The 21,905-nt window shown below is 28.7% G+C and overlaps 5 protein-coding genes across 6 annotated transcripts in view; all 5 read right to left on the bottom strand.

Annotated features, from left to right (window-relative positions):
- Positions 1 to 21,905, bottom strand: part of LOC127072498 (RISC-loading complex subunit tarbp2-like) — a 78,707-nt gene that overhangs the window by 41,280 nt on the left and 15,522 nt on the right. The gene's annotated exons all lie outside the window — the stretch shown is intronic.
- Positions 422 to 17,127, bottom strand: LOC127072501 (RISC-loading complex subunit tarbp2-like). Of its 2 annotated transcripts, XR_007785515.1 has the most exons (3): positions 15,106 to 15,450; positions 12,847 to 14,906; positions 422 to 1,909 (listed from the first exon to the last, which is right to left on the bottom strand). XR_007785515.1 is itself a non-coding variant. In XM_051012936.1 (2 exons), exons 1-2 carry the CDS (start codon positions 15,448 to 15,450, stop codon positions 14,124 to 14,126), a joined length of 1,128 nt encoding a protein of 375 aa, XP_050868893.1. In that variant the 5' UTR covers positions 15,451 to 17,127; the 3' UTR covers positions 12,847 to 14,123. The 2 variants fall into 2 exon arrangements, 1 of the variants encoding a protein (XP_050868893.1); XM_051012936.1 differs by lacking the exon at positions 422 to 1,909 and having other exon boundaries at positions 15,106 to 17,127.
- On the bottom strand, positions 2,010 to 4,652 carry LOC127072499 (RISC-loading complex subunit tarbp2-like). The gene is made up of 2 exons (XM_051012935.1): positions 4,299 to 4,652; positions 2,010 to 4,093 (listed from the first exon to the last, which is right to left on the bottom strand). Exons 1-2 carry the CDS (start codon positions 4,650 to 4,652, stop codon positions 3,311 to 3,313), a joined length of 1,137 nt encoding a protein of 378 aa, XP_050868892.1. The 3' UTR covers positions 2,010 to 3,310.
- Positions 7,443 to 10,263, bottom strand: LOC127072508 (RISC-loading complex subunit tarbp2-like). The gene is made up of 2 exons (XM_051012944.1): positions 9,702 to 10,263; positions 7,443 to 9,502 (listed from the first exon to the last, which is right to left on the bottom strand). Exons 1-2 carry the CDS (start codon positions 10,044 to 10,046, stop codon positions 8,720 to 8,722), a joined length of 1,128 nt encoding a protein of 375 aa, XP_050868901.1. The 5' UTR covers positions 10,047 to 10,263; the 3' UTR covers positions 7,443 to 8,719.
- LOC127072496 (RISC-loading complex subunit tarbp2-like) lies at positions 18,251 to 21,269 on the bottom strand. Its single transcript, XM_051012929.1, has 2 exons — positions 20,548 to 21,269; positions 18,251 to 20,334 (listed from the first exon to the last, which is right to left on the bottom strand). The coding sequence occupies exons 1-2, from the start codon at positions 20,899 to 20,901 to the stop codon at positions 19,552 to 19,554; spliced, it is 1,137 nt and encodes a 378-aa protein (XP_050868886.1). The 5' UTR covers positions 20,902 to 21,269; the 3' UTR covers positions 18,251 to 19,551.

The following is a 21,905-nucleotide window of genomic DNA, read 5'->3' as shown; positions in this document are numbered from 1 at the left end:
CACGAAAGCTTTCTTTATTCGAATTGATAATATTTCTGCTTGTAATACGTTATATAATTACATGCTAAATTATTTTTAAAATTCGATCGGTTGAACAGAGGAGAGTATACAAATATGTACGCAGTCAAAAATTTTCATTGTACGGTATAGATTATTTTTATTTATATCAATTATTGTATAAACACAACCATAAGAAGTACAATATCATGTGGAATATTACGGGTAGACAACAATAATAGAATATATATATTTTCATCACAACTTAGTTAATTTTGTAATATTTTATATTGTATGTTATCAAAAATAAAAAAAAAATTATACAAAGATGAGAGGTCACTTTGATAAATCGCGCTGGGAACATTGCTTCCTTTTTTTTTCGACGATTCCTCCTTTTTTTTTCCCCCAAAGAAAAAAATTCAAATAGATATTAAATATTTTTTATATTATGCTTAGAAATTGAGAATTTTATTGTTTAAATATAAATTATGAAAACAATATAGCGTATGGATAATCTATCCAAGTTAACAAATGAAATAATTATATATTTATACTATTACATAGTATATCAATATAATCAAACATTACATAAGTTTCTCATCCGACACAAAGTTTCTTTTAAAGTGTTGGCAAATTGTGTTGCGTCTGCTTTTGTACTGGATTTGAAGGGAGAGCAACGAAAGAGAATATCGTTCTCTCGAGGATTATAACAACAACCGTAACCTTCTGGTACAACCGGACCGTAACACATAAATGACGATGTTTTATGAGGTACCTGTTGATTAGAGAATTACATCAAAACTTGTATCCACAATTGTAAACATGTTTATTCGGAATAACTATGTTTATTTCTTACTTGACTCGTTGTTAAATCATAGTATGTACTGTTAATATATGCAACATCCTTATACAATTCTGGAAGACACATTGATTCGATAGAAGCTATCATTTTTAAACCAAATAAGTGCCTATCGACACCTTGTCCAAATGAAGGCTGAGCAGAAAAATAAATTTTATATCTTTAAATAATTTGTTAATAGAAGACTTCATTAAAGCATCGAGTAGTTTGAAATAATCTTTCACTAATCGATATATTCATCTGATATCTAATAATGACCTCGGTTGCAGTCGTTTTGTTCGTTTATGGCTGTAAACATCATCTCTTTTCATTGTTTTTCATCCGTACATCCATCTTTACTCATGGCTTTTGCAAATGACACAGATTCGGTGCTAGTCCATCTGATACATTCTGTCCTTGCATTTTTAAATCTTCTTAATCCAGCGCTTCCATAATGATTAGGTGAAAAGAAAATCATAATTATTCTTTTGCTTGTTGTGTAATTTTGCACATAATAAATATAATTTTACGCATAGTTAATGTGCGTGTAGTAATTATATGACATTACATGTATGACACTTAATTAGATAGTAATATAAACCTACCTATAATTCCAGGAGAAGTTGCTAAATTACTCCACAATTGTATTGTTTTATATGGAATCTGAAATAATTTAACATCTTCGTACAAAGTTAAATAAATAATGTCAGATGATCTGGAAAAAGAAAAATAGCTTTGGGTTTTACTCCAACTTCTGTCCCATGTTTGACTAGTCTATAGCCCTCTAGAAGAATCTGATCGTTCTTCTTTCGTTTCTTACGAGACTTTACATTTATCATTAAAGACCTAGAAAAAAGATATATTTGTATATCATTTTATTATTAAGATATTATGATATTGTATATTGTATACTGACCTAGTAATACTATCATTTTCTTTGAGTTTGATGATACGATTGCTCCATCCGTTTTTATTATTGATCTTATCACTTTCCTTATCTAAAAGAGTTTCTTCATTTGGAGAAACTTTTTTTTGTGATTTAATTTTTCTGACCATGATACTCTGTCGTTTTCTCTGTAATATCTTTGTATCAGTCACAACTCTTTGATCATCAACAACTCATTTTTATTCACTATTGCAATTGGTTTACGATGTTCCCATCTAGTATACTTACATTTTCTTTGTAGATTTGTTGTAGGTTTAGCAATAAATGTATCCAAAATTTTTCTATTACAAATCACTCTCAAGTGTAGTTGTCTTATACTGAACAGCATTATTTCACAATTCCTTTAACACTTATTTATAGGTTATAAATAAAGCGGAAATTATCGCGTTTGAACGATTTTCATGAATAGCGTCCCTTCCTGTATATTTCAAATCAATTGACAATAAATTGGCAGCGATTAAGACGTATATCTTCAAACTTTCATTCATAACTTTTTAATAAAATAAATAATTAATTTTTTAATGTAATAAATAAGTAATTTTTTAATAAACAAATAAATAATAATGCAGAGAATAATGCAGAAATTAGAAGAAAAGCATTGACTGAAATACGGGTAAATTCATATATTCCCGCCTAATAACTTTTCAAACCAAAAATAACATGTTTCGAATAGGGAATTTTCTTTATACACGTAACACGATGACAAGTACTTTTACAGCCATTTTTATTTGCCTTTTGTTGTTACAATTTCGGTTCTTGTAAAACGTCAAGATTTTGTACTATATTTATACATTTACAGTTTCTTAGTTTACATATAACAAAGTCAAGGTAATAAAATATATTTATACGATTAAAATTTTACATTTTATATCAAATATCGAGACATAAAATATATTTGTACGCTTACAGTCTAACATTTTATATTGATCATTTATTTTTTATTTTCTTTTATAATAAATATTTCAAGTCTTAAATTCACTTTAATGGATTTTAAAAGTTTATAAAATATACTTATACGATTATAATTTCATAGATTATGTAAAGCCTCAAGGTATAAAATCTTTTTTAGGGTTACCATTACATTTGATTACTATTACGATTACGTTGCAATTACAACAACGATTACGACATCAATCATGATTACTAGTACGACTATGACTACGATCACAACACGATCACGATCAAGACTACGACTACGACTACGATCACGATAACGACCACGATTCTGATTCCGATTAAGATTAAGATTAAGAATCGGATTACGACTACGACTACAACTACAATCACGATCACGACTACGATTCCGATTAAGATTAAGGTTAAGATTAAGATTCCGAATAAGATTAAGATCCCGATTACGACTACGACTACGATCACGATCACGATTATTGTCACGATTATTATCACAATTGCGAACACAATTACGATTGTATAAATTGTGATATCGACATATATAAATTATAATATCAAAAAGTAAATGTCAGAACGTAAAATTGTAAGAACAACTGTAAGAAATTGGACATTTACATTTACTCCAAGAATGTTATAATCGTGTCAAGAATATTAGCTAGAGCTATTGCTCCTGAAACCATAGAATCTTTATGTGCTCCAATTTGAGTTATAGGTATAGGAGCATTTATTCTAAAAACAGTTAACTGTAGCGATGGATCATTGGAACCAATAATCTTTCTTTCTATGGATAATTTCATTTTCTCTTGAATATATGTTAAAATCTCCTGTTCCAGAGAAGTTAAAGTTACGATGTCACATTTCTCTATATCTGTAAAATTCGTCTTAAAGCTCTTGACAGTATTAAATATTTCCATGAATTTTTCCTCGCTACCATTGCAAACAGTATTGTAAACGTACTGTTTGAAGAACGAATGATAATTTTCGAAATCAATAACTTCATTTTGAAATATTCGTCCTAGGTAACTCTTGACCTTTGCATCTAGATATTTTTTTTTCTTATTTGCTTGAGATTTGGTTTCGTTTAGTTTACAATTATCTATTTTTAAACTTAACTTGTCAAGAACATCATTGTCTATGTCAGACAACTTGTCACAGTCTTCAAAAGGATTATAAGATCCGCATTCATCTTTGTTTGCAACTGACGGATCATTAGTATTTGTGAGACGTTCTAATATCTTTTTTGCTACTCTTTGTTTGACTTGCTTTTTTGTAGTTCCCGTTGCTTCTTCAGTTATTGACCCTACTGTACAGGACATGGTAAACACTTGTTCGTGTGCTAGGCCAGTTATATCAGTAATTTGATACTCTGCCTGCGTTAATTTATTTTCTACACAGTATTCCTAAAAAACCAGAAAACTTTCTTATGATCATGTTATAGACAAAAAGTATTTACAAAAAATATATAGTAAACTGTAAAGAGAATGATGATGAAAGTATATATATTCTATTATATATGTACTTTTATATATATATATATATATATATATATATATATATATTCACGAAATTAAATAAAGAAAAAATAATAACTCAAAGGAGTCATACTTGCAAAGATCCAACATAATTTTTAAGGTCTTCATGCATTAATGTTGAATCTAGCAAAGCTTGTCCTGATGTTGAAGGGGAAGCATCAGGATAAATGTCGTTTGATGATGATAGTGGTCTCGTCTTGGAAATATCATTTGGGTCTTCCAATAATGTTAACATATTCTGAGCTGCTTTCTGCTTCGCATCTTTTTTACTCAAAGCTTGTCCAGTTGCTGAGAAATCTTTATATTTTACTTCATAAGTAAATATATTTATGTGCTTACCAGTTTCTGAACGAAGCAATGTGTAAACTGGTAAGAAGCCCTCTTTCACTCCTAACTCTTGTAAAATCATTATTGCCGTTTTAACCATCTTTACTGAATAAAAATAATTGAATGAGGTGCTATCGAAATTGAGAAATGTAACTTTTTCTTGAACGTTTTAACGTTTTTAATAACTAATAGGAACTTAAAATTTTTTTCTTATACGATGCAGTACACGCCCTCGACAAGAGAAGATGACTGACAAGTATTGTACGTTGGGTATTGTGCTAATCACCTTTTACTAATGGCCATAGATACGGTCTACCTCAGGAAAGAGTTACCAATCAGCAGATCTGTCTACTGCGCATAGCTCAATCGATTTTTCATATACCTATATACATACGAAGTGAAATATTATTATTATTATTTTATATTACATGAAAATAATATTAATAAAAAATTAAGTGCATATGTATATATATGTGTGCGTGTGTGTAAGCATATATATATATATATATATATACATACACATATATAATATATATACATATATAAACATATATACATATATATATATTATATACCGCATTACATAGGACAAGATTCAACATCATGGGACAAAAGAACAAGACTTCTCGATGTTACTCGCTAAATATTTTCCATTTCATTTTTTTCCTCACTTATTGTCGTCCACTGATTGTTGGTTATTTTCGTTTGTCTTTAAATACTAGCGTATATATGAGTAAAATGTGCTGACGTAATAAGTCCCTTTAAAAGGCATACATGGAAGGAGAAATTCAGCAAGATGGTGGAAATACAATTACTATTGAACTTAGAAAATACGTGGAATTATGGGTATATTTAGGTCAATTTTCTTGAAATATTATATACACGAAAGCTTTCTTTATTCGAATTGATAATATTTCTGCTTGTAATACGTTATATAATTACATGCTAAATTATTTTTAAAATTCGATCGGTTGAACAGAGGAGAGTATACAAATATGTACGCAGTCAAAAATTTTCATTGTACGGTATAGATTATTTTTATTTATATCAATTATTGTATAAACACAACCATAAGAAGTACAATATCATGTGGAATATTACGGGTAGACAACAATAATAGAATATATATATTTTCATCACAACTTAGTTAATTTTGTAATATTTTATATTGTATGTTATCAAAAATAAAAAAAAAATTATACAAAGATGAGAGGTCACTTTGATAAATCGCGCTGGGAACATTGCTTCCTTTTTTTTTCGACGATTCCTCCTTTTTTTTTCCCCCAAAGAAAAAAATTCAAATAGATATTAAATATTTTTTATATTATGCTTAGAAATTGAGAATTTTATTGTTTAAATATAAATTATGAAAACAATATAGCGTATGGATAATCTATCCAAGTTAACAAATGAAATAATTATATATTTATACTATTACATAGTATATCAATATAATCAAACATTACATAAGTTTCTCATCCGACACAAAGTTTCTTTTAAAGTGTTGGCAAATTGTGTTGCGTCTGCTTTTGTACTGGATTTGAAGGGAGAGCAACGAAAGAGAATATCGTTCTCTCGAGGATTATAACAACAACCGTAACCTTCTGGTACAACCGGACCGTAACACATAAATGACGATGTTTTATGAGGTACCTGTTGATTAGAGAATTACATCAAAACTTGTATCCACAATTGTAAACATGTTTATTCGGAATAACTATGTTTATTTCTTACTTGACTCGTTGTTAAATCATAGTATGTACTTTTAATATATGCAACATCCTTATACAATTCTGGAAGACACATTGATTCGATAGAAGCTATCATTTTTAAACCAAATAAGTGCCTATCGACACCTTGTCCAAATGAAGGCTGAGCAGAAAAATAAATTTTATATCTTTAAATAATTTGTTAATAGAAGACTTCATTAAAGCATCGAGTAGTTTGAAATAATCTTTCACTAATCGATATATTCATCTGATATCTAATAATGACCTCGGTTGCAGTCGTTTTGTTCGTTTATGGCTGTAAACATCATCTCTTTTCATTGTTTTTCATCCGTACATCCATCTTTACTCATGGCTTTTGCAAATGACACAGATTCGGTGCTAGTCCATCTGATACATTCTGTCCTTGCATTTTTAAATCTTCTTAATCCAGCGCTTCCATAATGATTAGGTGAAAAGAAAATCATAATTATTCTTTTGCTTGTTGTGTAATTTTGCACATAATAAATATAATTTTACGCATAGTTAATGTGCGTGTAGTAATTATATGACATTACATGTATGACACTTAATTAGATAGTAATATAAACCTACCTATAATTCCAGGAGAAGTTGCTAAATTACTCCACAATTGTATTGTTTTATATGGAATCTGAAATAATTTAACATCTTCGTACAAAGTTAAATAAATAATGTCAGATGATCTGGAAAAAGAAAAATAGCTTTGGGTTTTACTCCAACTTCTGTCCCATGTTTGACTAGTCTATAGCCCTCTAGAAGAATCTGATCGTTCTTCTTTCGTTTCTTACGAGACTTTACATTTATCATTAAAGACCTAGAAAAAAGATATATTTGTATATCATTTTATTATTAAGATATTATGATATTGTATATTGTATACTGACCTAGTAATACTATCATTTTCTTTGAGTTTGATGATACGATTGCTCCATCCGTTTTTATTATTGATCTTATCACTTTCCTTATCTAAAAGAGTTTCTTCATTTGGAGAAACTTTTTTTTGTGATTTAATTTTTCTGACCATGATACTCTGTCGTTTTCTCTGTAATATCTTTGTATCAGTCACAACTCTTTGATCATCAACAACTCATTTTTATTCACTATTGCAATTGGTTTACGATGTTCCCATCTAGTATACTTACATTTTCTTTGTAGATTTGTTGTAGGTTTAGCAATAAATGTATCCAAAATTTTTCTATTACAAATCACTCTCAAGTGTAGTTGTCTTATACTGAACAGCATTATTTCACAATTCCTTTAACACTTATTTATAGGTTATAAATAAAGCGGAAATTATCGCGTTTGAACGATTTTCATGAATAGCGTCCCTTCCTGTATATTTCAAATCAATTGACAATAAATTGGCAGCGATTAAGACGTATATCTTCAAACTTTCATTCATAACTTTTTAATAAAATAAATAATTAATTTTTTAATGTAATAAATAAGTAATTTTTTAATAAACAAATAAATAATAATGCAGAGAATAATGCAGAAATTAGAAGAAAAGCATTGACTGAAATACGGGTAAATTCATATATTCCCGCCTAATAACTTTTCAAACCAAAAATAACATGTTTCGAATAGGGAATTTTCTTTATACACGTAACACGATGACAAGTACTTTTACAGCCATTTTTATTTGCCTTTTGTTGTTACAATTTCGGTTCTTGTAAAACGTCAAGATTTTGTACTATATTTATACATTTACAGTTTCTTAGTTTACATATAACAAAGTCAAGGTAATAAAATATATTTATACGATTAAAATTTTACATTTTATATCAAATATCGAGACATAAAATATATTTGTACGCTTACAGTCTAACATTTTATATTGATCATTTATTTTTTATTTTCTTTTATAATAAATATTTCAAGTCTTAAATTCACTTTAATGGATTTTAAAAGTTTATAAAATATACTTATACGATTATAATTTCATAGATTATGTAAAGCCTCAAGGTATAAAATCTTTTTTAGGGTTACCATTACATTTGATTACTATTACGATTACGTTGCAATTACAACAACGATTACGACATCAATCATGATTACTAGTACGACTATGACTACGATCACAACACGATCACGATCAAGACTACGACTACGACTACGATCACGATAACGACCACGATTCTGATTCAGATTCTGACAACGATTAAGATTAAGATTAAGATTAAGATTAATATTAAGATAAAGATTCTGATTGCGACTACGACTACGACTACGACTACGACTACGACTACGATCACGATCAGGATTATTGTCACGATTATTGTCACGATTATTATCACAATTACAAACACAATTACGATTGTATAAATTGTGATATCAACATATATAAATTATAATACCAAAAAGTAAATGTCATAACGTAAAATTGTAAGAACAACTGTAAAAAATTAGACATTCATATTTACTCCAAGTATATTATAATCGTGTCAAGAATATTAACTAGAGCTATTGCTCCTGCAACCAACGAACTGTTATGTGCTCCAAATTGAACTATATCTAGAGGATTACTTATTTTAAAAGCAGTTATCTTTAGCAATGGATTCCTGCTATGTATAATCTTTTTTTCCATGGATAATTTCATTTTCTCTTCAATATATACTAAAATCTCCTGTTCCAGAGAAGTTACTCTTACGATGTCATATTTCTCTATATCCATAAAACTTCTCTTAAAGCCTTTGACAGTATTAAATATTTCAATTAATTTTTCCTCGCTACCATTACAAACAGTATTGTAAACGTACTGTTTGAATAACAAATGACGATTTTGTAATTCAATAACATCCTTTGGAAGTATTGGTCCTAGGTAACTCTTGATATTTGGATCTAGAAATTTTTTCTTCTTATTCGCTTGAGATTCGGTTTCGTTAAGTTTACAATTATCTACTTTTAAACTTAACTCGTTAAGAACATCTTTGTCTATTCCAGACAAATCGTCACAGTCTTTAAAAGGATTAGAAGATCCGCATTCATCTTTGTTTGCAACTGACGGATCATTAGTATTCGTGAGACGTTCTAGTATCTTTTTTGCTACACTTTGTTTGACTTGCTTTTTTCTAGTTCCTGTTGCTTCTTCAGTTATTGACCCTACTGTACAGGACATAGTAAACACTTTTTCGTGTGCTGGGCCAGTTATATTAGTAGTTTGATACTCTGCCTGCATTAATTTATTTTCTAAACAGTATTGCTAAAAAACCAGAAAACTTTCTTACGATCATGTTATAGACAAAAAGTATTTACAAAAAATATATAGTAAACTCTAAAGAGAATGATGATGAAAGTATATATATTCTATTAGATATGTATTTTTATATATATATATATATATATGTATATATATTCACAGAATTAAATAGAGAAAAAATAATAATTTAAATGAGTCATACTTGTAAAGATCCAACATAATTTCTAAGGTCTTCATCCATTAATGTTGAATCTAGCAAAGCTGGTACTGATGAAGTATCAGGATAAATGTCGTTTGAAGATGATAGTGGTTTTGTCTTAGAAATGTCATTTGGGTCTTCCAACAATATTAACATATTCTGAGCTGCTTTCTGCTTCGCATCTTTTTTATTCAGAGCTTGTCCAATTGCTGAGAACTCTTTATATTGTACTTTAAAAGTAAATATATTTATTTGCTTACCAGTTTGTGAACGAAGCAATGTGTAAACTGGTAAGAAGCCCTCTTTCATTCCTAACTCTTGTAAAATCATTATTGCTGTTTTACCCATTTTACTGAATAAAAATAATTGAATGAGATGATATCGAAATTGAGAAATGTAACTTTTTCTTGAACGTTTTAACGTTTTTAAGAACTAATGAGAACTTAAAATTTTTTTTCCTATACGATGCAGTACACGCCCTTAACAAGAGAAGATGACTGACAAGTATTGTACGTTGGGCGTTGTGCTGATCACTTCTAACAAAGGGCCATAGGTATGGTCTACCTGGGAAAAAAGTTACCAGCAGATCTCTCTACTGCGCATTGCTCAATCGATATTTCATGTACCTATATACATATGAAGTGAAATATTATTATTATTATTTTATATTACATGAAAACATAATATTAATAAAAAATTAAGTGCATATGTATATATATATGTGTGCGTGTGTGTAAGCATATATATATACATATATATATATATATATATACATACGCATATATAATATATATACATATATAAACATATATACATGTATATATATTATATACCGCATTACATAGGACAAGATTCAACATCATGGGACAAAAGAACAAGACTTCTCGATGTTACTCGCTAAATATTTTCCATTTCATTTTTTTCCTCACTTATTGTCGTCCACTGATTGTTGGTTATTTTCGTTTGTCTTTAAATACTAGCGTATATATGAGTAAAATGTGCTGACGTAATAAGTCCCTTTAAAAGGCATACATGGAAGGAGAAATTCAGCAAGATGGTGGAAATACAATTACTATTGAACTTAGAAAATACGTGGAATTATGGGTATATTTAGGTCAATTTTCTTGAAATATTATATACACGAAAGCTTTCTTTATTCGAATTGATAATATTTCTGCTTGTAATACGTTATATAATTACATGCTAAATTATTTTTAAAATTCGATCGGTTGAACAGAGGAGAGTATACAAATATGTACGCAGTCAAAAATTTTCATTGTACGGTATAGATTATTTTTATTTATATCAATTATTGTATAAACACAACCATAAGAAGTACAATATCATGTGGAATATTACGGGTAGACAACAATAATAGAATATATATATTTTCATCACAACTTAGTTAATTTTGTAATATTTTATATTGTATGTTATCAAAAATAAAAAAAAAATTATACAAAGATGAGAGGTCACTTTGATAAATCGCGCTGGGAACATTGCTTCCTTTTTTTTTCGACGATTCCTCCTTTTTTTTTCCCCCAAAGAAAAAAATTCAAATAGATATTAAATATTTTTTATATTATGCTTAGAAATTGAGAATTTTATTGTTTAAATATAAATTATGAAAACAATATAGCGTATGGATAATCTATCCAAGTTAACAAATGAAATAATTATATATTTATACTATTACATAGTATATCAATATAATCAAACATTACATAAGTTTCTCATCCGACACAAAGTTTCTTTTAAAGTGTTGGCAAATTGTGTTGCGTCTGCTTTTGTACTGGATTTGAAGGGAGAGCAACGAAAGAGAATATCGTTCTCTCGAGGATTATAACAACAACCGTAACCTTCTGGTACAACCGGACCGTAACACATAAATGACGATGTTTTATGAGGTACCTGTTGATTAGAGAATTACATCAAAACTTGTATCCACAATTGTAAACATGTTTATTCGGAATAACTATGTTTATTTCTTACTTGACTCGTTGTTAAATCATAGTATGTACTTTTAATATATGCAACATCCTTATACAATTCTGGAAGACACATTGATTCGATAGAAGCTATTATTTTTAAACCAAATAAGTGCCTATCGACACCTTGTCCAAATGAAGGCTGAGCAGAAAAATAAATTTTATATCTTTAAATAATTTGTTAATAGAAGACTTCATTAAAGCATCGAGTAGTTTGAAATAATCTTTCACTAATCGATATATTCATCTGATATCTAATAATGACCTCGGTTGCAGTCGTTTTGTTCGTTTATGGCTGTAAACATCATCTCTTTTCATTGTTTTTCATCCGTACATCCATCTTTACTCATGGCTTTTGCAAATGACACAGATTCGGTGCTAGTCCATCTGATACATTCTGTCCTTGCATTTTTAAATCTTCTTAATCCAGCGCTTCCATAATGATTAGGTGAAAAGAAAATCATAATTATTCTTTTGCTTGTTGTGTAATTTTGCACATAATAAATATAATTTTACGCATAGTTAATGTGCGTGTAGTAATTATATGACATTACATGTATGACACTTAATTAGATAGTAATATAAACCTACCTATAATTCCAGGAGAAGTTGCTAAATTACTCCACAATTGTATTGTTTTATATGGAATCTGAAATAATTTAACATCTTCGTACAAAGTTAAATAAATAATGTCAGATGATCTGGAAAAAGAAAAATAGCTTTGGGTTTTACTCCAACTTCTGTCCCATGTTTGACTAGTCTATAGCCCTCTAGAAGAATCTGATCGTTCTTCTTTCGTTTCTTACGAGACTTTACATTTATCATTAAAGACCTAGAAAAAAGATATATTTGTATATCATTTTATTATTAAGATATTATGATATTGTATATTGTATACTGACCTAGTAATACTATCATTTTCTTTGAGTTTGATGATACGATTGCTCCATCCGTTTTTATTATTGATCTTATCACTTTCCTTATCTAAAAGAGTTTCTTCATTTGGAGAAACTTTTTTTTGTGATTTAATTTTTCTGACCATGATACTCTGTCGTTTTCTCTGTAATATCTTTGTATCAGTCACAACTCTTTGATCATCAACAACTCATTTTTATTCACTATTGCAATTGGTTTACGATGTTCCCATCTAGTATACTTACATTTTCTTTGTAGATTTGTTGTAGGTTTAGCAATAAATGTATCCAAAATTTTTCTATTACAAATCACTCTCAAGTGTAGTTGTCTTATACTGAACAGCATTATTTCACAATTCCTTTAACACTTATTTATAGGTTATAAATAAAGCGGAAATTATCGCGTTTGCACGATTTTCATGAATAGCGTCCCTTCCTGTATATTTCAAATCAATTGACAATAAATTGGCAGCGATTAAGACGTATATCTTCAAACTTTCATTCATAACTTTTTAATAAAATAAATAATTAATTTTTTAATGTAATAAATAAGTAATTTTTTAATAAACAAATAAATAATAATGCAGAGAATAATGCAGAAATTAGAAGAAAAGCATTGACTGAAATACGGGTAAATTCATATATTCCCGCCTAATAACTTTTCAAACCAAAAATAACATGTTTCGAATAGGGAATTTTCTTTATACACGTAACACGATGACAAGTACTTTTACAGCCATTTTTATTTGCCTTTTGTTGTTACAATTTCGGTTCTTGTAAAACGTCAAGATTTTGTACTATATTTATACATTTACAGTTTCTTAGTTTACATATAACAAAGTCAAGGTAATAAAATATATTTATACGATTAAAATTTTACATTTTATATCAAATATCGAGACATAAAATATATTTGTACGCTTACAGTCTAACATTTTATATTGATCATTTATTTTTTATTTTCTTTTATAATAAATATTTCAAGTCTTAAATTCACTTTAATGGATTTTAAAAGTTTATAAAATATACTTATACGATTATAATTTCATAGATTATGTAAAGCCTCAAGGTATAAAATCTTTTTTAGGGTTACCATTACATTTGATTACTATTACGATTACGTTGCAATTACAACAACGATTACGACATCAATCATGATTACTAGTACGACTATGACTACGATCACAACACGATCACGATCAAGACTACGACTACGACTACGATCACGATAACGACCACGATTCTGATTCAGATTCTGACAACGATTAAGATTAAGATTAAGATTAAGATTAATATTAAGATAAAGATTCTGATTGCGACTACGACTACGACTACGACTACGACTACGACTACGATCACGATCAGGATTATTGTCACGATTATTGTCACGATTATTATCACAATTACAAACACAATTACGATTGTATAAATTGTGATATCAACATATATAAATTATAATACCAAAAAGTAAATGTCATAACGTAAAATTGTAAGAACAACTGTAAAAAATTAGACATTCATATTTACTCCAAGTATATTATAATCGTGTCAAGAATATTAACTAGAGCTATTGCTCCTGCAACCAACGAACTGTTATGTGCTCCAAATTGAACTATATCTAGAGGATTACTTATTTTAAAAGCAGTTATCTTTAGCAATGGATTCCTGCTATGTATAATCTTTTTTTCCATGGATAATTTCATTTTCTCTTCAATATATACTAAAATCTCCTGTTCCAGAGAAGTTACTCTTACGATGTCATATTTCTCTATATCCATAAAACTTCTCTTAAAGCCTTTGACAGTATTAAATATTTCAATTAATTTTTCCTCGCTACCATTACAAACAGTATTGTAAACGTACTGTTTGAATAACAAATGACGATTTTGTAATTCAATAACATCCTTTGGAAGTATTGGTCCTAGGTAACTCTTGATATTTGGATCTAGAAATTTTTTCTTCTTATTCGCTTGAGATTCGGTTTCGTTAAGTTTACAATTATCTACTTTTAAACTTAACTCGTTAAGAACATCTTTGTCTATTCCAGACAAATCGTCACAGTCTTTAAAAGGATTAGAAGATCCGCATTCATCTTTGTTTGCAACTGACGGATCATTAGTATTCGTGAGACGTTCTAGTATCTTTTTTGCTACACTTTGTTTGACTTGCTTTTTTCTAGTTCCTGTTGCTTCTTCAGTTATTGACCCTACTGTACAGGACATAGTAAACACTTTTTCGTGTGCTGGGCCAGTTATATTAGTAGTTTGATACTCTGCCTGCATTAATTTATTTTCTAAACAGTATTGCTAAAAAACCAGAAAACTTTCTTACGATCATGTTATAGACAAAAAGTATTTACAAAAAATATATAGTAAACTCTAAAGAGAATGATGATGAAAGTATATATATTCTATTAGATATGTATTTTTATATATATATATATATATATGTATATATATTCACAGAATTAAATAGAGAAAAAATAATAATTTAAATGAGTCATACTTGTAAAGATCCAACATAATTTCTAAGGTCTTCATCCATTAATGTTGAATCTAGCAAAGCTGGTACTGATGAAGTATCAGGATAAATGTCGTTTGAAGATGATAGTGGTTTTGTCTTAGAAATGTCATTTGGGTCTTCCAACAATATTAACATATTCTGAGCTGCTTTCTGCTTCGCATCTTTTTTATTCAGAGCTTGTCCAATTGCTGAGAACTCTTTATATTGTACTTTAAAAGTAAATATATTTATTTGCTTACCAGTTTGTGAACGAAGCAATGTGTAAACTGGTAAGAAGCCCTCTTTCATTCCTAACTCTTGTAAAATCATTATTGCTGTTTTACCCATTTTACTGAATAAAAATAATTGAATGAGATGATATCGAAATTGAGAAATGTAACTTTTTCTTGAACGTTTTAACGTTTTTAAGAACTAATGAGAACTTAAAATTTTTTTTCCTATACGATGCAGTACACGCCCTTAACAAGAGAAGATGACTGACAAGTATTGTACGTTGGGCGTTGTGCTGATCACTTCTAACAAAGGGCCATAGGTATGGTCTACCTGGGAAAAAAGTTACCAGCAGATCTCTCTACTGCGCATTGCTCAATCGATTTTTCATGTACCTATATACATATGAAGTGAAATATTATTATTATTATTTTATATTACATGAAAACATAATATTAATAAAAAATTAAGTGCATATGTATATATATATGTGTGCGTGTGTGTAAGCATATATATATACATATATATATATATATATATACATACGCATATATAATATATATACATATATAAACATATATACATGTATATATATTATATACCGCATTACATAGGACAAGATTCAACATCATGGGACAAAAGAACAAGACTTCTCGATGTTACTCGCTAAATATTTTCCATTTCATTTTTTTCCTCACTTATTGTCGTCCACTGATTGTTGGTTATTTTCGTTTGTCTTTAAATACTAGCGTATATATGAGTAAAATGTGCTGACGTAATAAGTCCCTTTAAAAGGCATACATGGAAGGAGAAATTCAGCAAGATGGTGGAAATACAATTACTATTGAACTTAGAAAATACGTGGAATTATGGGTATATTTAGGTCAATTTTCTTGAAATATTATATACACGAAAGCTTTCTTTATTCGAATTGATAATATTTCTGCTTGTAATACGTTATATAATTACATGCTAAATTATTTTTAAAATTCGATCGGTTGAACAGAGGAGAGTATACAAATATGTACGCAGTCAAAAATTTTCATTGTACGGTATAGATTATTTTTATTTATATCAATTATTGTATAAACACAACCATAAGAAGTACAATATCATGTGGAATATTACGGGTAGACAACAATAATAGAATATATATATTTTCATCACAACTTAGTTAATTTTGTAATATTTTATATTGTATGTTATCAAAAATAAAAAAAAAATTATACAAAGATGAGAGGTCACTTTGATAAATCGCGCTGGGAACATTGCTTCCTTTTTTTTTCGACGATTCCTCCTTTTTTTTTCCCCCAAAGAAAAAAATTCAAATAGATATTAAATATTTTTTATATTATGCTTAGAAATTGAGAATTTTATTGTTTAAATATAAATTATGAAAACAATATAGCGTATGGATAATCTATCCAAGTTAACAAATGAAATAATTATATATTTATACTATTACATAGTATATCAATATAATCAAACATTACATAAGTTTCTCATCCGACACAAAGTTTCTTTTAAAGTGTTGGCAAATTGTGTTGCGTCTGCTTTTGTACTGGATTTGAAGGGAGAGCAACGAAAGAGAATATCGTTCTCTCGAGGATTATAACAACAACCGTAACCTTCTGGTACAACCGGACCGTAACACATAAATGACGATGTTTTATGAGGTACCTGTTGATTAGAGAATTACATCAAAACTTGTATCCACAATTGTAAACATGTTTATTCGGAATAACTATGTTTATTTCTTACTTGACTCGTTGTTAAATCATAGTATGTACTTTTAATATATGCAACATCCTTATACAATTCTGGAAGACACATTGATTCGATAGAAGCTATTATTTTTAAACCAAATAAGTGCCTATCGACACCTTGTCCAAATGAAGGCTGAGCAGAAAAATAAATTTTATATCTTTAAATAATTTGTTAATAGAAGACTTCATTAAAGCATCGAGTAGTTTGAAATAATCTTTCACTAATCGATATATTCATCTGATATCTAATAATGACCTCGGTTGCAGTCGTTTTGTTCGTTTATGGCTGTAAACATCATCTCTTTTCATTGTTTTTCATCCGTACATCCATCTTTACTCATGGCTTTTGCAAATGACACAGATTCGGTGCTAGTCCATCTGATACATTCTGTCCTTGCATTTTTAAATCTTCTTAATCCAGCGCTTCCATAATGATTAGGTGAAAAGAAAATCATAATTATTCTTTTGCTTGTTGTGTAATTTTGCACATAATAAATATAATTTTACGCATAGTTAATGTGCGTGTAGTAATTATATGACATTACATGTATGACACTTAATTAGATAGTAATATAAACCTACCTATAATTCCAGGAGAAGTTGCTAAATTACTCCACAATTGTATTGTTTTATATGGAATCTGAAATAATTTAACATCTTCGTACAAAGTTAAATAAATAATGTCAGATGATCTGGAAAAAGAAAAATAGCTTTGGGTTTTACTCCAACTTCTGTCCCATGTTTGACTAGTCTATAGCCCTCTAGAAGAATCTGATCGTTCTTCTTTCGTTTCTTACGAGACTTTACATTTATCATTAAAGACCTAGAAAAAAGATATATTTGTATATCATTTTATTATTAAGATATTATGATATTGTATATTGTATACTGACCTAGTAATACTATCATTTTCTTTGAGTTTGATGATACGATTGCTCCATCCGTTTTTATTATTGATCTTATCACTTTCCTTATCTAAAAGAGTTTCTTCATTTGGAGAAACTTTTTTTTGTGATTTAATTTTTCTGACCATGATACTCTGTCGTTTTCTCTGTAATATCTTTGTATCAGTCACAACTCTTTGATCATCAACAACTCATTTTTATTCACTATTGCAATTGGTTTACGATGTTCCCATCTAGTATACTTACATTTTCTTTGTAGATTTGTTGTAGGTTTAGCAATAAATGTATCCAAAATTTTTCTATTACAAATCACTCTCAAGTGTAGTTGTCTTATACTGAACAGCATTATTTCACAATTCCTTTAACACTTATTTATAGGTTATAAATAAAGCGGAAATTATCGCGTTTGAACGATTTTCATGAATAGCGTCCCTTCCTGTATATTTCAAATCAATTGACAATAAATTGGCAGCGATTAAGACGTATATCTTCAAACTTTCATTCATAACTTTTTAATAAAATAAATAATTAATTTTTTAATGTAATAAATAAGTAATTTTTTAATAAACAAATAAATAATAATGCAGAGAATAATGCAGAAATTAGAAGAAAAGCATTGACTGAAATACGGGTAAATTCATATATTCCCGCCTAATAACTTTTCAAACCAAAAATAACATGTTTCGAATAGGGAATTTTCTTTATACACGTAACACGATGACAAGTACTTTTACAGCCATTTTTATTTGCCTTTTGTTGTTACAATTTCGGTTCTTGTAAAACGTCAAGATTTTGTACTATATTTATACATTTACAGTTTCTTAGTTTACATATAACAAAGTCAAGGTAATAAAATATATTTATACGATTAAAATTTTACATTTTATATCAAATATCGAGACATAAAATATATTTGTACGCTTACAGTCTAACATTTTATATTGATCATTTATTTTTTATTTTCTTTTATAATAAATATTTCAAGTCTTAAATTCACTTTAATGGATTTTAAAAGTTTATAAAATATACTTATACGATTATAATTTCATAGATTATGTAAAGCCTCAAGGTATAAAATCTTTTTTAGGGTTACCATTACATTTGATTACTATTACGATTACGTTGCAATTACAACAACGATTACGACATCAATCATGATTACTAGTACGACTATGACTACGATCACAACACGATCACGATCAAGACTACGACTACGACTACGATCACGATAACGACCACGATTCTGATTCCGATTAAGATTAAGATTAAGAATCGGATTACGACTACGACTACAACTACAATCACGATCACGACTACGATTCCGATTAAGATTAAGGTTAAGATTAAGATTCCGAATAAGATTAAGATCCCGATTACGACTACGACTACGATCACGATCACGATTATTGTCACGATTATTATCACAATTGCGAACACAATTACGATTGTATAAATTGTGATATCGACATATATAAATTATAATATCAAAAAGTAAATGTCAGAACGTAAAATTGTAAGAACAACTGTAAGAAATTGGACATTTACATTTACTCCAAGAATGTTATAATCGTGTCAAGAATATTAGCTAGAGCTATTGCTCCTGAAACCATAGAATCTTTATGTGCTCCAATTTGAGTTATAGGTATAGGAGCATTTATTCTAAAAACAGTTAACTGTAGCGATGGATCATTGGAACCAATAATCTTTCTTTCTATGGATAATTTCATTTTCTCTTGAATATATGTTAAAATCTCCTGTTCCAGAGAAGTTAAAGTTACGATGTCACATTTCTCTATATCTGTAAAATTCGTCTTAAAGCTCTTGACAGTATTAAATATTTCCATGAATTTTTCCTCGCTACCATTGCAAACAGTATTGTAAACGTACTGTTTGAAGAACGAATGATAATTTTCGAAATCAATAACTTCATTTTGAAATATTCGTCCTAGGTAACTCTTGACCTTTGCATCTAGATATTTTTTTTTCTTATTTGCTTGAGATTTGGTTTCGTTTAGTTTACAATTATCTATTTTTAAACTTAACTTGTCAAGAACATCATTGTCTATGTCAGACAACTTGTCACAGTCTTCAAAAGGATTATAAGATCCGCATTCATCTTTGTTTGCAACTGACGGATCATTAGTATTTGTGAGACGTTCTAATATCTTTTTTGCTACTCTTTGTTTGACTTGCTTTTTTGTAGTTCCCGTTGCTTCTTCAGTTATTGACCCTACTGTACAGGACATGGTAAACACTTGTTCGTGTGCTAGGCCAGTTATATCAGTAATTTGATACTCTGCCTGCGTTAATTTATTTTCTACACAGTATTCCTAAAAAACCAGAAAACTTTCTTATGATCATGTTATAGACAAAAAGTATTTACAAAAAATATATAGTAAACTGTAAAGAGAATGATGATGAAAGTATATATATTCTATTATATATGTACTTTTATATATATATATATATATATATATATATATATATATATATATATTCACGAAATTAAATAAAGAAAAAATAATAACTCAAAGGAGTCATACTTGCAAAGATCCAACATAATTTTTAAGGTCTTCATGCATTAATGTTGAATCTAGCAAAGCTTGTCCTGATGTTGAAGGGGAAGCATCAGGATAAATGTCGTTTGATGATGATAGTGGTCTCGTCTTGGAAATATCATTTGGGTCTTCCAATAATGTTAACATATTCTGAGCTGCTTTCTGCTTCGCATCTTTTTTACTCAAAGCTTGTCCAGTTGCTGAGAAATCTTTATATTTTACTTCATAAGTAAATATATTTATGTGCTTACCAGTTTCTGAACGAAGCAATGTGTAAACTGGTAAGAAGCCCTCTTTCACTCCTAACTCTTGTAAAATCATTATTGCCGTTTTAACCATCTTTACTGAATAAAAATAATTGAATGAGGTGCTATCGAAATTGAGAAATGTAACTTTTTCTTGAACGTTTTAACGTTTTTAATAACTAATAGGAACTTAAAATTTTTTTCTTATACGATGCAGTACACGCCCTCAACAAGAGAAGATGACTGACAAGTATTGTACGTTGGGTATTGTGCTAATCACCTTTTACTAATGGCCATAGATACGGTCTACCTCAGGAAAGAGTTACCAATCAGCAGATCTGTCTACTGCGCATAGCTCAATCGATTTTTCATATACCTATATACATACGAAGTGAAATATTATTATTATTATTTTATATTACATGAAAATAATATTAATAAAAAATTAAGTGCATATGTATATATATGTGTGCGTGTGTGTAAGCATATATATATATATATATATATACATACACATATATAATATATATACATATATAAACATATATACATATATATATATTATATACCGCATTACATAGGACAAGATTCAACATCATGGGACAAAAGAACAAGACTTCTCGATGTTACTCGCTAAATATTTTCCATTTCATTTTTTTCCTCACTTATTGTCGTCCACTGATTGTTGGTTATTTTCGTTTGTCTTTAAATACTAGCGTATATATGAGTAAAATGTGCTGACGTAATAAGTCCCTTTAAAAGGCATACATGGAAGGAGAAATTCAGCAAGATGGTGGAAATACAATTACTATTGAACTTAGAAAATACGTGGAATTATGGGTATATTTAGGTCAATTTTCTTGAAATATTATATACACGAAAGCTTTCTTTATTCGAATTGATAATATTTCTGCTTGTAATACGTTATATAATTACATGCTAAATTATTTTTAAAATTCGATCGGTTGAACAGAGGAGAGTATACAAATATGTACGCAGTCAAAAATTTTCATTGTACGGTATAGATTATTTTTATTTATATCAATTATTGTATAAACACAACCATAAGAAGTACAATATCATGTGGAATATTACGGG

Source organism: Vespula vulgaris, unplaced genomic scaffold (assembly GCF_905475345.1).
Source record: "Vespula vulgaris unplaced genomic scaffold, iyVesVulg1.1, whole genome shotgun sequence".
NCBI lineage: Eukaryota > Metazoa > Arthropoda > Insecta > Hymenoptera > Vespidae > Vespula > Vespula vulgaris.
This window is presented reverse-complemented; position numbering and strand designations above follow the sequence as displayed.